The sequence below is a fragment of the Drosophila busckii genome, chromosome 2R (assembly GCF_011750605.1).
Source record: "Drosophila busckii strain San Diego stock center, stock number 13000-0081.31 chromosome 2R, ASM1175060v1, whole genome shotgun sequence".
NCBI lineage: Eukaryota > Metazoa > Arthropoda > Insecta > Diptera > Drosophilidae > Drosophila > Drosophila busckii.
Window position 1 is genome coordinate 7,229,137 of NC_046605.1, and position 15,966 is coordinate 7,245,102.

Consider the following 15,966-nt stretch of genomic DNA (forward strand, 5'->3'; position numbering starts at 1 on the left):
AACAATATTTATTTATAGGCATTAATTTGCTTAAAATAATTATTTGTTTTAAAATAAGTTACAGTTATTATTTAGATTTTTATTTACTTTATAAGCATTAATTATTTGTTTTAATATAAGATAAATTTCAGCTATTATTTGAGCCTTTGGAATTAATTCGTTTATTGCAATATTTAAACATTATTTACTTTTGGGTGTTTAAAGTGCTTAAATTGTTATTTTGTAAGCATTAAATTTTTAAAAAAAATTATTTATAATATTTAATTGCTCATTGAGTTTTATTTTTTTATTTTATTGGAATTTCTGTATATTAATTATTTTAAAAAATTATTATTTCTTTCAATATTTGTATCTTTTAAGATTTTCTCCATAGTTTTGTGCATTTATAATAATTATTTGAAAAATTTATTGCCTCACTGAATTATGCTTTTTTATCTTTATATTAATTACTTCAAATTTTATAATTTTGTATATTTCAAAAATTTTTTTTTTAAATTTTTTTTTTTTTTTTTGTTAAATAATTTACTTATAATTGTGCATAGTTTTGTGCATTTATAAATTAATAAACTATAAGCATTTATTCAATTTGCTTTAAATAATAATTCCAAATGATTTACTTGTATTTGTTTATTTATTTTTGAATTTATATTTTATAAGCATTTATTATTTTAGTAATTTAAATAGGATCGTAGTAAATAAATAGACAAATTAGATAATTAATTCACTTCTATATAGATTTATATTTCTAAGAAATCGTTAACATAACTAATGTAGTTTTTTTGCCTATTAAATTTGTTTTTTATGCTATGACAGTTTATTATTTTAGTAGTTCAATTTAATTGAAATTAGTATGCCAAAGTAAATAACAAAAATTCACTAACATTGTAATAAATAAATTTCTAAGAAATTGAATAGCATTTGATTTTAATAATTTAATGCTGAAGTGCAATAGTTTGAAGTTAATTTTTTTTTTTTTTTTGAATTTTTGGCTTTGACATACAACAGCAATTGGAATTGAAATGGGCAAAGAACCGGCTGCAATTATTTGCAGTTCAGCTTCCTTTTTTTTGGCGGTGGGGTGGGGGTGAGGAGGGCAGGGCCAGCTGCTGAGGCTATCAGAAACAGACGGCGCGGCCAAAGTCATTGCCTGGCAGCAAACTTTCGCACATGTGCCACCCACTACGCCCCCCTCCCCCTACCCGCCGCCCTCGGCATAACGCGGCAATAACTAGTAGAAATATATAGAAAGAAGGCAAATAACTCGTAATTTATAATTTCGCACGTGAAACTGACAAAACGAATTCGTGGAATGGAATTTGTGTCGCATTTATTTTTTATATATTGAGCGAGCGAGTTTACGCTAGTATTAGTGCCTGTGTGTGTGTGTGTGTTTGGGCCAAACATTTGCGCAAATAAAAAACAGATGCGTCGCAATTTGAGTTACTATTTATAAAATGAGCAAGAGAGAAAGAGAGAGAGAGAGAGAGAGAGAGAGAGAGAGGGTGAGAGAGATTGCTCACATATACAAATACTATTTGTCTGACTGTGCGTGTGTGTGTGTGTGTGTGTGTAGGACAGCTGGCGTTATCGCGGCATGGACAATCAACATGTGTTGCACACACACACACACACACACAGACGAGATAAAACAGATGCTGCATCTTGAACTAAACTTGCAATACATGTGGCTCATTGACTTACCATTTTGGCTGCTGTTTAATATATTTTTTTTATGTTTATTATTTCACTTGCTGAACGCAGTTTGTATTGTTGTTGTTGTTGTTTTTTTTTTTGTTTTACTTTGGTTTGTTTGCAATTTCCTCTCTCGACGGTGTTGACACCCACCGCATTTATTTATTAACGAGCTCGCGCGTATGCAATTTGGGGCGTAATTGAGCAGTGTGAATTTATTTAAATATTTTATAACAATCAATGAATGTGTTGTGTGGCTTAGTTGCACATATTATTAATGCCGCACGCGACGCAAACAACAACAATGCGCTGGCACGTTGCGTAGCTCCTCGACACTTGTACCGGCATGTCGGGCCTCAGAAACAAGACTGAATTGCCATTGCCCAAGTTCCAATTGATCTCGCGTACATATCACGCGAAGACGAAACGCAAGGAAACGAAACGAAACGAATTGCGAGTGCTGCTCTGCTGCTGCTGCTGCTGACTGACGTCCGTTCAGTTGAATGCTGAGTTTATGTGTGAGCGCACATTTCAATTTCCAAGTGTTCTTTTGGCATGGACGGCGGCCCGACGCGCACATGTTGACTTCGGGGGCTGTCTGTGTTCGGTTTGCAGTTGGCGAGACGCTTGCGCAGTTGTTCTGTTGCCATCACGAACAGCTGTTCATCAACTCCCCCGCTCTCACACTCGCACACACACAACGACGCTGCCTTTACTTTTGCCTGCCAGACACATCGCTCGCAGCAGCAGCAGCGCAGCCACCGTCTGCATTTCTTCTTCGCCTCTTCGGCGCTCTCACTCTCTCGCTCTTTGTATGTGCTGCTGGCAGCAGCCGGCATTTAGCCCGCTGGGCTATTAACATCAGCTGCTGCCGCTGTCGCATTCACAGTCGTCGTCGTCCCTTCCTTTTTATTTTTTTTTTCCTTTTTGCTGTGCCTGCTGCTGTTGCTGGCGCGGCAGCTGAAAAATTCCTTTTTGGCAGCTTGCTCGGCACTCCAAATTTCTCAGTTGTTGTTGCTCCGTTTTATTTACGCCGAAATGTGTTTCACTTGCCATGAAATTCCAGTTGGCATTGCGCTTCCCAACTGCGTGCCGATATTTAAATAAATTGCCAACCAATTGTACACACAAGGGCAACTTCACACCCCACGGGGCCAGTCCACCCCCCAAAACACTTCTTGTTGTGCATTTGAAAACCATTGAAATGGCCTTATGCGCGTGTTCACACCATGTCAAATGCTTTAGACCCCACATATTCCACACTCACTCACACACACACACATACATAAACTTAAGCACCAGCAACGCCCACCGCCCATCGCTCAGCTCTCAACGCCTTGGACTAACCCGCTGGGAGTGAGCAGGCCTAGGCCCGCAGCATCGAAATGTGCGAGCAAATTAAAGGCGATTTTGTTTTTGGAATTGGGTTTCGAACTGTCGGCGACGGCGGCGGCGGCGGTGGTGGGAGAAGATTTGAGCATCTGCAGCTGCGTTGGATTATGTGCGACATGGGAATGCGCTTACCATACACAGGCCTGAATGGAAACCGTTCCGAGCTGAGGCAAATGTTGCAGGCGCTGGTGGGAGGGGCGGGGCAACAAATAGGGTTGGTTAAGAAAGACGTGTATAATTAGAACAAAGAATTTTGTGAGGAACTCTTTTTTCTCTTTTCCTCCCCCCAATCGATGTTATCTTAAAGGACAAATTATGGAAAAGCAAGAAGATTACGGGCCAGACAGTTTAAAATTAAATTTTGATTTGGGATTTCTGTTAATTGGGTTTATGACCTCTTATCCTCGTGCGAAATACACATAAGACTTGGTTCTCTAATTGGTTAACCCACTAAACCAAGAAGAAGAATCAGTATATACAAATAGTCAAAATCTTCAATTGATTTTAAACTCTTGGGGTAAAAACTCACCATATAGAAACAATTGATAGCTTCAATTTATTTAGTGGCATTTTAAAACATTTAAGTTAGAATTAAAGAATAAACCAACAGATTTAGTTTGGAATTAATTCAGAATATACAAACAGCTGAAATCTTCAATTGATTTTAAACCTTTAGGTTGTAATAGGAACAGTTAAAATCTTTTAACTTTTAGCTTGGACCTCAGAATATAAAAATAGCCAAAATCTTCAATCAAATTCCATCCTGAGATGGAAGCTCAGAATATAAAAACAACTGATATGTTGATGATTTAGTAACATTTTGAAACTTTTAGGTAGGAATTAACTCTAAATATAAAAAAATAATATATCAGTCCACAATTAATTTAGGTTGGAATTAATTCAGGACATACAAACAGCTGCTCCTTTAGGAATAGGAACAGCTAAAATCTTCAATTAACTTACTAACATTTTGAAACTTTTAGATTGGAATTAGCTCAGAATATGCAAACAACTGAAATTCAATTGATTTAGTGACTTTTCAAAGCATTGAGCTTAGCATGTGCATTCAAAATCAAAACACCAGTTGGTCTATTTATATTTAACTATTTCATAGTTATCGTTATAGTATATTCCAGCTAAGTCTTTGCAATGACCAACACAACTTGCGCTCTATCGAGGAGACGACATTGGCAATAAGTGGCCATTCATCTTACGATTGCTTGGACAGCACCCTCAACTCAATAGCCGAACCCGAACCCATCGAACTTTGCCGCAAGCGAAAACCAAAACACCCTAACCACAAAGCTTAACTGTAGCGCATTTGGCAATGAAACAGTGCAGGCGACCGAAAGAGAGAGAGAGAGAGCAATAGAGCTTGAGCAGCAGTTGTGCCTGGCAGGCGTCGTCGTCGACGTCGTCGTCGTCAGCATCAGGCGGCAAATAATGTAAAACGCCATTAGGCGAGATTTTCTCATACAAACAACAATTGTGCATTGGCAGCTGACGTAGTCGTTCGGTATGAGGATGAGGGTGGGGTGGGGCAACAGACTTTTTATGCGCATTCTGTTTGAGGTGAGGTGAGGGGAAAGCTCAAAACGAAAACAATTTGGGCAGCGCCTGGCAAGTGGCAACATTTGTTGCTGCCGCTGCGACAAATTGAATGAAATCACGGCAATTTGGCTGCCATGGCAAACATATACACAGCTGCGACCAGACAGGCCAGCCAGCCCTGGCACTGAGGCAAGACACAATGTGAGGCATGTGGCAAGTGGCGCGAGTGTTACCAAATGGCCAGTCCAGTTGCAAAATGTGTGTTTGCCTTGCTGTTGACGCATAATTGAATTATTAATTTTTATTTTAAATAACAATCAATGACATGTTGCTGCTGCTGCTGTTGCTGCTGCTGCTGTCACTGATGTTGCACATGTGTCAGTTGCTGCTAAGTCCTTTTGATTTAACTGCTGCTGCGGCTGCTGCTGCTGTTTGTGTTTATCCGACTGTGGCGTGTATGCTGACGATAAAGAAGTTGTTTGCTCAGCGCCAATTCAGCAGCAGCAGCAGCAGCAAACAGAATTTGAAAAGCAACCCTCAACCAACTGCCAAGCACTTGTGCGCCCCCTTTTAGGGCAGCAGGTCAAAATGAAGCTCTCACACTCTCTCCCACTCTCTTCCACTCTCTCTCCAACTCTCTCTTTGTGTGTGTGTGTCTGACACAGCATTGACTGACTTTTGATAATAAGCTGCCGCATGGCGGCCAACTGAGTGCGAGCAGATAACACAGCCGCCTTTATATGACAGCCAATGCCATTCCAAACTGTTGATAAAAAATACTGTATATAGTTATGTCTACTGTGGGTTGGGGGTGGGGCTGAGGCGTGGGAAATTTCAGGGCGTCAATTTGTTTATGGGCGAACACTCCCAGTACTTGGAACTTGGAACTTGTGGGCTGCTCAGATTAATTTATAATTTGTCAAACAAATAATTGAAATATTTAAAAAGGTTTATTAGGATTATTTATACAATTATTTGCAACAAAAATATGTATGTTTAAGGCCTTGCCTTTGCTTATTCAAAAGATAAAGTTTACTTCGTCAATTATTTGCAACAAAAATATTTTTGCATAATTTAATTTATGCATAAATTTAATTGCATAATTAAAAAAGGAATTATTAAGCTTATTTGTACAATTATGTGTTCAAAAATATTTTTGTTTAATTTTTTTTAGCATAAAAAATTTCTACAAATAATTGCAATTTTTAAAAAGAATTATTTATAATATTTCTTTAATTATTTTCAACTGAAATGTTTTTGCTTAAAGCCTTGCCTTAATTATTATTAAAAATTAAAGCTATTAAAAATATAAACAACAAAACATGAATAAGTTTTTAATGATTTTTAGCACAATTTTTAGAGCAGATAAAACATTTGACATTTGCGTTTTGCTTGAAAAAAAATCAAAGAATACAACAGTTGACTACAAATCATAAATAATATTTGTCATAATTGATAAAAACTAAAAATAAGCAGCACAGTTTTATATTACTTTGAGAAAACTGCAACGTTTATTTTTAAAATAAAAAAAATCACTAGCCTTAGAAAAAAATTAATTACAAACATAGCAGCATAATTTTAATAATGGAAATTAGTCAAACAACTATAATTAATAAGCAATTGCAAGCATTTAACTTTGAACATTAAACAATTACATAAATAATTAAATTTATTGCTGCTTGTAATTGAAATTTAACAGCTTGATATTTTATGTGAATTGCTTTGATTTTTATTGTTTTAAGCAAAAGACTGCAATTATTTGTATAAAAAATGCTGTAGTTTGGTTTTAATTTTTTAAGTGCTACGAATTATTTAAATTTTACTAATAAATAAATTCACTTAAGTGTACAATTTGTCAAGTATTTAAATTTGTATTTCTACATATTTTATAATGAGACTAATTAGCTCTACGCACTGCGCAGCGCCAGCAGCAGCGCCGAGCAGAGGGCGATGACTGCGCTGCCCGCCGAGCACATGAAGCCGCTGCACTTGGCGTCGCGCTGCTCCAGCCAGAAGAGATCCTCGGCATTGCCCACAGTGTTGTAGCGATTCTTGATGAGCTCGATCTGCTGATCAGTGAGCAGGCGATCGCGAGTCCATAGCTTGACGACCTGCTGAACTCTGCCGGCGCTGCCAAGTTCACCACAGATCAGCGCATAGGTGCTGTGATCCGTGTCGGCAATCATATATTTAACTGGAGTACCCTGCACCTCGCCGGTGAAGATGCCAGTGTCGCTCCAGGGGAACGAGACAGTCTCGTGTGCGGGATCCCATTTGTCGTTGACGGTGCTGATGAAATGCATTTGAATCTCGAGCTTGTTATCCTTCAGCTCCTTGGGCACCACATACTTCAAGCACTGCGTCTGCTCCACATTCGGCACACGCGCAACTTCAAACCAATCGCCCGCTAACTGCAGTCGAATTTATGTTAAAATATATTCTCACTTTTTGAATTTAATTGTTGAACTCACTTTGTCTAACTCCACTGTGATACCCGGGCGTGCGGCACAGCTAAAGGCGGGCATGGGCGTGGTCAAATCGGTTACCTCAGTTACTAACTCTGTTGCTGCAGTGTCCGCGAATTCGCTGGGCAGTGACCAAGCCTGTTGCATGCCGCACAGCAGCAGCAAAGTAAAGACAACTTTATTTTCCATGGCTCGAGCTAAGGATTTGGGTCTTTCGACTTTCGATTTCGGCACAACTACTGATCGATGAGCAGACAAGGCTATTGCTTAAATACTAAAACTAAGTATCTAATCTTATCTGCTATTAATTGTTGCGCCTATTTATTTATGGTAAAGCACACGGCTGCCATAAAGCCAAATAAGTTTTCCCTTAAGTGAGGAGGGCGGACTGAGTGTTAAATATATTGATATTGATAGCGCTTATCAGTGAGGAAACAATTTCTAGGAATCTCTCGACTAACAACATCCGATGCCGTGAAGCCAAAATTGCGAACTAAATTTAACAATAAAATTTAAAGTTTATATGCTTATAATTCTGCAGTTCAATTGGCATAAATAAATTAAAAAATATTAATAAAACTTTTTGTAACATTTTCTAAAGCAAGCATAACTATTGAAAAAGTAAGCAAATAATTACAAATGTATAACGTAAAGTAAATAAATAATTATAACTTAAAATCACAAATATTTAAAATATAATACAAAATATTTTAACAAAAATATTGCATACAAATTTTTAATTAAAATCAAGCAAATACTTTAAATTTGTATAACTTGCAATAACAAATGTTTAAAATATAATAATAAATAAAAAAAATTTAATTAAAATTCAACGTATACGTAAAATGCTGAAAAAATAGTTAATACAGTATCACTTTCACTTTTTTTTTTGTTGTTTAGCTTATAAAACTTTAATAAGCCCATTTTCATTTTCTATAAAAATATCAAAGTGTATTAGAATGCATCATTAAATATAAATGTAATTGCCAAATAAAAAAAAATAACAAAAAACATAACCAAAGCAACTAAAAAAAAAGTTGCAAAAAAATTCATAAACAAATAAACATAAGAAAAATATTAAATACAACAAAAAGTATTTAAAATTATGCAAGTAATTAAATTATTTGTTGTATTCAACTTGTGTGCCTAAAATTTCTCACAGTGTATCATATCATATCTTGACAATGGGCATTAGACTAAGCGGCACGCTTTGCTATATTGACATATAATGAGTAATCAGACTAGTCTGAACAACAAATAGTGCGCAATCAATAAGTTGATTGAAAAACAGCGCTCAAGACATAATTTAAAAGCAGCTAAAGCTAATCTAAGATAAAGCTTAAGTAACATTAAGAACAATGCACTGATTTAGCCATAAAATAAAGCAATTGCCTTATCAGACATACTAAATTTAAATTGAATGTTGCTGTAATAATAATTAAAGCTAAAAATATATAAAATATTAATTTAGTTGAGGCTAAGTGCAGTAGGCAGCGAGTTGAGTGGAGCTGTGGACAGACGCAGCGGTGGGTCGCTGTCCAGGGGCACAAGCGCTAAAATTGTCACCGTCAGCAACAGGCAGCGAAAGAGAAAGATAGCGAGAGAGTGTGTGAGCGAGAGAGATAGTAGTAGGACTAAAAAAATGATAGAGAGCGTGGCAAAGTGAAGCTGTGAAACTTGCTGTCGACTGCGACTGACAACAGTTGAAGTGTCTACAATGCCAAAGAACTTGCTAGCAATAGAGTGAGAGCGCAATAGAGAGAGTGTGTGAGTGAGAGCGCAAAGTTAATCATGCCAGCAGCAGTGACATCAACATATTTACGCGTTAACCAAAACTCTTTAATAAGCTTGTCAGTTGCAATTGCGAAAAATAAAAAAAATATTTACAAAAATTAAGCAAAAACTTTCAACAGCTGTAAGCTGTAACTATAGATACATTTTTGAGACTGTGTGGCTGAGATACACAAGGACAGAGGCAACAAAACGTTGCAAGAATGTGTGTGCAACAGCTTGTGCCACAACGACAGCAGCAGCAGCAGCAGCAGCAGCAACAACAGCAGCCGTTATTAAAGATTTTGAATACCTAATTATGAAAATGTCAGTCGCAAACGCTTTTCGGAAAAGCTAAGGCAGCGCTGAAGTTTGTATGTGTGTGTGTGTGTGTGTGTGGATCGCCTGCTGTTGCTGTTAGCCGCAATAATAGTAAAAACAGCAACAACAGCAGCAGCAGCAGCAGCAGCAGCAGCAGCAGCAGCAGCAAGTTGTGCTTCTGATGTGCCTGGCAGCCAAAACGTTTTGCCTTGCAACGCACCCCGCAACAGCAGCAACTGGCTGCTGCTAACAACAACAACAGCAGCTACAAGCAACAGCAAAATATGAAAAATTCCATTTTCATGTCACTCAATTGAATTTCCATTCAAGTTTTCTGTTATTTTGTGCTGCTTTTTATTTCTACACAATTTTTTTTTGTTCGCTTGCTTATTTTTGCAAGCGACTAACGCTGCGTCGACGCTGCTGCTGGCAGCAGCAACACACACACACAAGCACACATGTGTATATGTGTGTGTGTGTTTTGTATTTAGCACGTTTTGTATTTTTGGGCGCTTTGCAGCTAAATTAATTGCCTACGGAATTGTAGTTAGTTGGCAACGCCAATGCTTTTGTTGTTGCTGTTGAAAGCTCAAATACAAATATAAAATGCCAGCAACACACATGTGTATGTGTGTGTGTGTGTGTAGCCAACAATGGTCCTTTTGCGAGTTTATGGTAAAAATAAATAAATTTGGGTTTATCTCAATGGCATACAAGTCATTTGCAGCTGAGATTTCTTTCTCTTTTGCCTTTTTTCTACACTAGACTACGCTTTTTATTTTATTTTTATTTCTATTTTAGCAGCAATGCTTTTTTCGCTTTCCTTTCTAAAGGTGCTGCTTGTGGCTTTGGCCCAACCTGTGCCACAATTGGAGGCACGTCGATGAGCAACACAACTCAGAGCTGAGATTAGCATTGTACGCCAGTTGACTTATGTGTGATGCACAATGGGCCAAAGCATTGAGGCGAAGAGCAGCAGCGTCCAAATTGAAAGATTTATAAACTGTTTTTGTCATAGTGTCTATGTCCATGTCTAGTTACATGCTAAGCTGCAAATCGAAGCTCAAAATTGTAGCCACTTTGCACTTCAAAGCAATAGAAAAGAAAATGTCGTATGAGTAATATGCAAGCAACTAAGCTTTATTATTAATTAGTATATATATATATATATTATTAGTATATATTAATTAGTATATATAGTATATAATTTGATTATAACTAGCAAGCAATAAATTATGTATTAGCATTTAAAATATTTACTTGAGTAAGCTGCGCTTTAAATTGCTTGATTTTTATATCGAATGAGGCATTAGAAAATCTCGACCAGGGACATAGAAAGAGATCTACAGGTTCCAATGGTTGGAGATATGCTGCAACTACAAGCCAAACATTATTATTATAGATTGGCCCTGCACCCCAATGCACTTGCACAACGTCTCACGTGTTACGTGGGTCGAAGAAGACTTAAAAGGCAACACCCCCAAGACTTGTCAACTAGGTTCATAGCCTAGTTATTCTTATATCCTATTATAGTATTATTTTATTATTAGTATTATTATAGTATTATAGTATTAGTTTAGTATATGTAGTAAATATAATTAGGTAAGTTGAATAGTATAGCAAGAACTTAATTTAACAGAAAAATACACATCTGAATAAATTGGAATTTTATAATTTTATAAAAGAATTTTAATCAGACTTTTTATATATATTTTTGAACAATATTTTTTGAATTAAAACGTTAATTGCTACGAACTATTTTACTTTGCAGCTTAGACAAATCTGTGATGCTTTCTAAACAAGTCTATGTCATTTGCTTAGCAGAAAAAATATTAAATAATTATTAGAACTCATTTTATTATATTAAGTAGCTCTGAAAAATCTTTTATAGCTACAAACCACAATTAATAATAGAAACAAAAAATTATAGACTGTCAATTTCAATAATTTTTAAAAGTTTTTATTTAGAAATAATAATGCTGCTTACTCAAGACTCAAAAAAGAATTCTACGAGTAATCGCAAGAAGAGTCTTCAAGCAAATTTGAGACTAAGATGGCAGTTACTTGCTATAAAGTTACTTATCATAATAATCAGCAAACGAGCCTAGCTATGACTACAATCAGACAGCTGACTTGCTATTTATTTTATATCGAAATTGAGATTTTTATGAAAAGTTGTGCCAAAGACTCAGGCAGCCATTAACTGGTATAATAGTTAAAGAAGTAATAAAGATATAAATTTTGGTGGAAAACAAAAATATAAAAAAGAAACCGCCTGCGCTTAAATTTGTTTTTTTCTTTTGTTGACAACATTAACTGCGGAAATGCTTTGGAATACAAATGCTAAGCAATTCTAATTGATTGAAAATGAAACAAAATATTAATTTATATAAACTAGCTTAAGCCTTAAAGGCAGACATTGAGTTAAACTATAAATTATTAATCCAGCATTGACTTTAAGCGTTGAATCATGCACAACAATTAATTTTCTATTGTAGCATTTATGAAGTTGCTGGGTATACCCAAAAATTTTTAGATTAGATCAATGCGCGTACTTGATAAATTTAAGAAATTCCAAGTTGAGCAACCAACTAATCTAAGCATTTTATATATATTTAGTTACAATTGAAAATAAATTGCTTATCAGCTTGTTGTATATTTTTATTTACAACATTTGTATCCATTTAATCAGCGAGGTGTTATCGTCAGCTGACAATGTCAACTTGATAATTATAGACACACAAGCTACTAATTACGTAATAATTGTTAGTTATGCTTTAAATAGTGAGAACAGAGCGTAAGCACAGGCAACGCTTTTGGCCTATTTCACACAATTTTAAATATAAATTTAAAAAAGAATGAAAAGCTGACCAGGCCGCTTGCCATTGACGCCTGCTGCTGACAAGCTGACAGTTTGCCACTCCCCCGCCCGTCCACCCAACGCCCAGCAGCAGCAACAGTCTTGTTGTCTGACTGTCGACATTTGCAGTTGTCATGCTTTTGCTTGAGTAATTAAATATAATTTTCTTTTGCGTTTTACACGGCAACAGCAACAACAACACGAAAGCAACAAAAACAATTGCTCATTCAGCCATCAAATGCAGTGAACGTTGCTGCCTGTGGCGCCGCATAGCAAGTGGCAAGTGGCAAGTGGCAGGCATGAGGTAAGCTCAGCCTAACTGACAGGCAACAGCAGCTTTGGCTTCAAGGCAAATTGAGCATTGCGTATACGCAACGTAACTTGCTCATATTATTTAGGCTATACAGTTATATTTTTTTGCTGTTGTTTTTGGCTTTGGTTGTAATCATAAATAGTGTGTGCAGCTGCAGCAACAGCAGCAGCATCAGCAGTGACATCAATTTTTTGTAACATGTTGCCAAACATGGCAAAGTCTCTGGCAACAAACAATCCACACCCACTCACACACACACACACACAGCTGCGGTGGCCACTTAAATGTCGTTATGTTGTCGGGTCACGCGCGGCACACAATGTCCATGTAGCATGTCCATGCCACAAGCTAAGCTGCAAGCTACAGCTACAGCAGCAGCAGCAGCCGCTTGGCAGCAACTTTATTGCCGCAGCAATTATGCGTAGCTAATAAAAATGTTGCGTCAGGTGGGGGTTCAACAACAAACAACAACATGCAAAAACAACAAACAGCGAATAAACAATGCCAGCTACATTGAATTCAACATCAACATCAGCAGCCATATCGACAGCCTATGCAATTTATGTATGCGGCCATAATTAATGCGTTGATTTATTTTAAAACGTGTTACGGCATTCAAATGAGTTCAACACGCACACACACACACACACGCACATACATGACAGCACTTAACCCATTGACGGCCAGCTAATCTAATCGCAGCTACTCGAGTTCTGGGATTCACACTCAAAACTTAAGTGCAGCCCCAATCGTGCCCAAAATTTAATCTAAATCAGATTTGAATCAAGAGATAGTGATTAGTTTCAAATGTAAACAAAGCGACGTTCTGCTTTTATTTAATTTTGCAGCTAAATTTTGTATCTTTTTAAATTTAGTTTAAAGCATTAATTTGGGTAATACATTATTATAATATAAGCATTGAAGGATTTAAAAATACACGTAAGTTCTTGAACAAATTTAAGTCTTTCAAATTTATTTACTAAACTATAGGCGCGTCAAGCCTTCTCTTTAATATAAATCAAAACAATAAACACAGTTTAGAAAGCTAGCTTTAGTTCAAATAAAAAGTGTACATAAGCTTAAGTTAATATTTCTTAATATAGTTATAACAAAATTTGTGATATGTTTTAAATCCAGCACAGCAAAATAAATAGGCTGCTCACATATTTAAAAATATTTTTAGCAGAATTTATAATTTAATTTAGTAAGTACAATATTCAAAAACAAACTTTATAGTATTTGAAATATTCAAACAAAAGTAAACTAAACAGATTTGTGAACTTTAATTTAATATAAATCAATTTTAAATGCAAGAATATATTGTAACGAATTATTTTAATAAGTAAAAGATTAAAATATAAATTCTTGAGTTATTTCAAACAGCTCAGAATCTTCAAATCCAGGGCTGCTAACTTTAATATAAAGCAGCAGAACACAGAGTTTAATTTTGAATTAAACCAAATCTAATATTTGAAAAATATTGCAATATATTTTTATTTTGAAAAAATTATATAGATTTGACTGGCATTTGCTTTGCGCTGAAGTAAAGCGCCTTGTTTTTATCAGTGCACGTGTGTTTTGTTTTTCTGAAAGGTTAAACCACTTACTATGCCGATTAATCTAGTGCAACGTAATTTGATATTTTGAGCCAATGACTCATTTGTGACGCGTATCAATTGCAGTCATAAAACAAATTGTGGGCGATTGATCAAGTTATCAATTTGGCGATAAGCGCTGAGCGCATTAATTTCGCTTTTTATGGAAAAATTTATATAAACAAGCAAGCATATCATAATTAAAAGTTTTTAACAAGAATAAGATAACAACAAATGAACGTGTTAATTTGATGTAATAAACAATAAACCTCAAGGTGTTAACGGCGCCAAAATTCTAACGCAGCGCATAGTTAAACAAGCTGAACTAACAATGTTGACAATATGTGTGGGAGTGTGTGTGTGGGTGTGTGTGTGTGTGTATAAAAAGGGCAAATCAAATATGTTAAGCGCCATTTAAGCGGCAATCGGTTTGCGCCTGCTGCATGAGATAAAGCTCGTTGCTCAACCTCTGGGACATACTCGCTCTGATGTGTTTGTATATTTTTCTAAAAATTTGCACGCATTTCATTGTTGTTGCCTGTCATTTGTTTGTTTGTTTGTTTTTGTTGTGGAACACACATGTGTGCGGTTCCCAGCATAAAACGGCGTCGCTCTCCCCAAAAAAGTATGCAACGAAAAAAGCAAACGCACGCCAACTCACACACACACACATACAACAACAGTTCATATGTTGGTGTGAGTCATGTGGGAAATGTAAACGGAATTGTTTTGCTTGCTCAGCTTGTGTGTGTGTGTGGCAAAGGGATAATGACAAGCTGCACACACACACACACACACAGTCACCCACACACATGTGAATGCGCAAGGTGATGACGTCGGCGTCGGCGTTGCGTGTCTTATCTACAATGCGGCAAAACACGCACGCAACTCAAGCAGCCACGTTGTCAACACACACACACACACACATACAGCTTTTGTTTGCTTGCATGTATGTGTGGCATCAATGGATTTGCATTGTATCTAATAGTTTTGCTTGATTTGCTGCGCGCCCCGTCGAGCATAATGAGCTGGCCTTAGATAATCTCTCATTATGCGATCGTTGTACAACGAAATTAACATTGAGCGCATTTCTGATTAACTTGACTGCTCATGACTAACGCCACACACAATGCGCTTTATCTTATCTGCAGCTGGACATGCCATGTGGACTTTCCAAGCTACCGCAACTTAAACTGTAAATTATTGCGCTGTACTTAGCGAGTGAACTACCGGCTAATCAAAGTGCTGCTGAACTAAACAGAAATCGAACGAACTATTGACATTACCAAGAAGTAACTATAGTTATTTATAAAACAAGTCAGCGTGAAAATTATTAAATGATTTCATAGAGCTCAGAGCTATCAAATATTTCAAAGCTCGTAATTTGGCAATTTTAACAGCAATAATTACACTTATCAAATTCAGACGATTTTCGCAATTGATATTGCTTAAATAAATTGCCTGCAAACAAAATCCGAATAAAGCAATTAATTAACAAAAAATATATTTAAAAATAATTAAGACATGTACTGAAAATTGCTAACACATCAAAAAGTACTTTAGCTATTTAGTCTATTTTTTTTTCTATATCTACCATTTTATATTGAACAATCTACATATGCAGATTATTACTTATATTTATTTTATTATTATATTTAAAAATATCTAAGACATGCACTAAAAATTGCAAGCACATCAAAAACTGCTTTAGCTATTTAGTCTACATATTTTTATTTCAATATTTATCAATTTATATTGAACAATTGGATTATTACTTTTATTTATTCTTTAGCTACTTGGTCTACATATTTTTATTGCTATATCTATCAATTTATATTGAACAATCTACATATTCATTTGGTTTTAAATATATGCCGTTGGCACTTATTTTCAAATTGAATTCGCCGCATTAACAAATTCGCCACTGTTAAAATAAAATGTCGCTGTTATTTAACAGTTGTTAGGCCAGCTGTAGCAGCGTGCACTAAAAACAGTGCTGTAAAACAT

General features: G+C 35.9%; 1 protein-coding gene across 1 annotated transcript; it reads right to left on the reverse strand.

Annotated features, from left to right (window-relative positions):
* Positions 1-6,481: 6,481 nt before the first annotated feature.
* LOC108595872 lies at positions 6,482-7,326 on the reverse strand. The gene is made up of 2 exons (XM_017981164.1): positions 7,107-7,326; positions 6,482-7,046 (listed from the first exon to the last, which is right to left on the reverse strand). The coding sequence occupies exons 1-2, from the start codon at positions 7,287-7,289 to the stop codon at positions 6,543-6,545; spliced, it is 687 nt and encodes a 228-aa protein (XP_017836653.1). The 5' UTR covers positions 7,290-7,326; the 3' UTR covers positions 6,482-6,542.
* Positions 7,327-15,966: the final 8,640 nt, after the last annotated feature.

Coding starts and splice junctions, on each gene's coding strand:
- LOC108595872 (XM_017981164.1), bottom strand. CDS start 7,289: ATGGAAAATAAAGTTGTCTTTACTTTGCTGCTGCTGTGCGGCATGCAA. Junction 7,047..7,106: donor TCACAGTGGAGTTAGACAAA/GTGAGTTCAACA, acceptor ATTCGACTGCAG/TTAGCGGGCGATTGGTTTGA.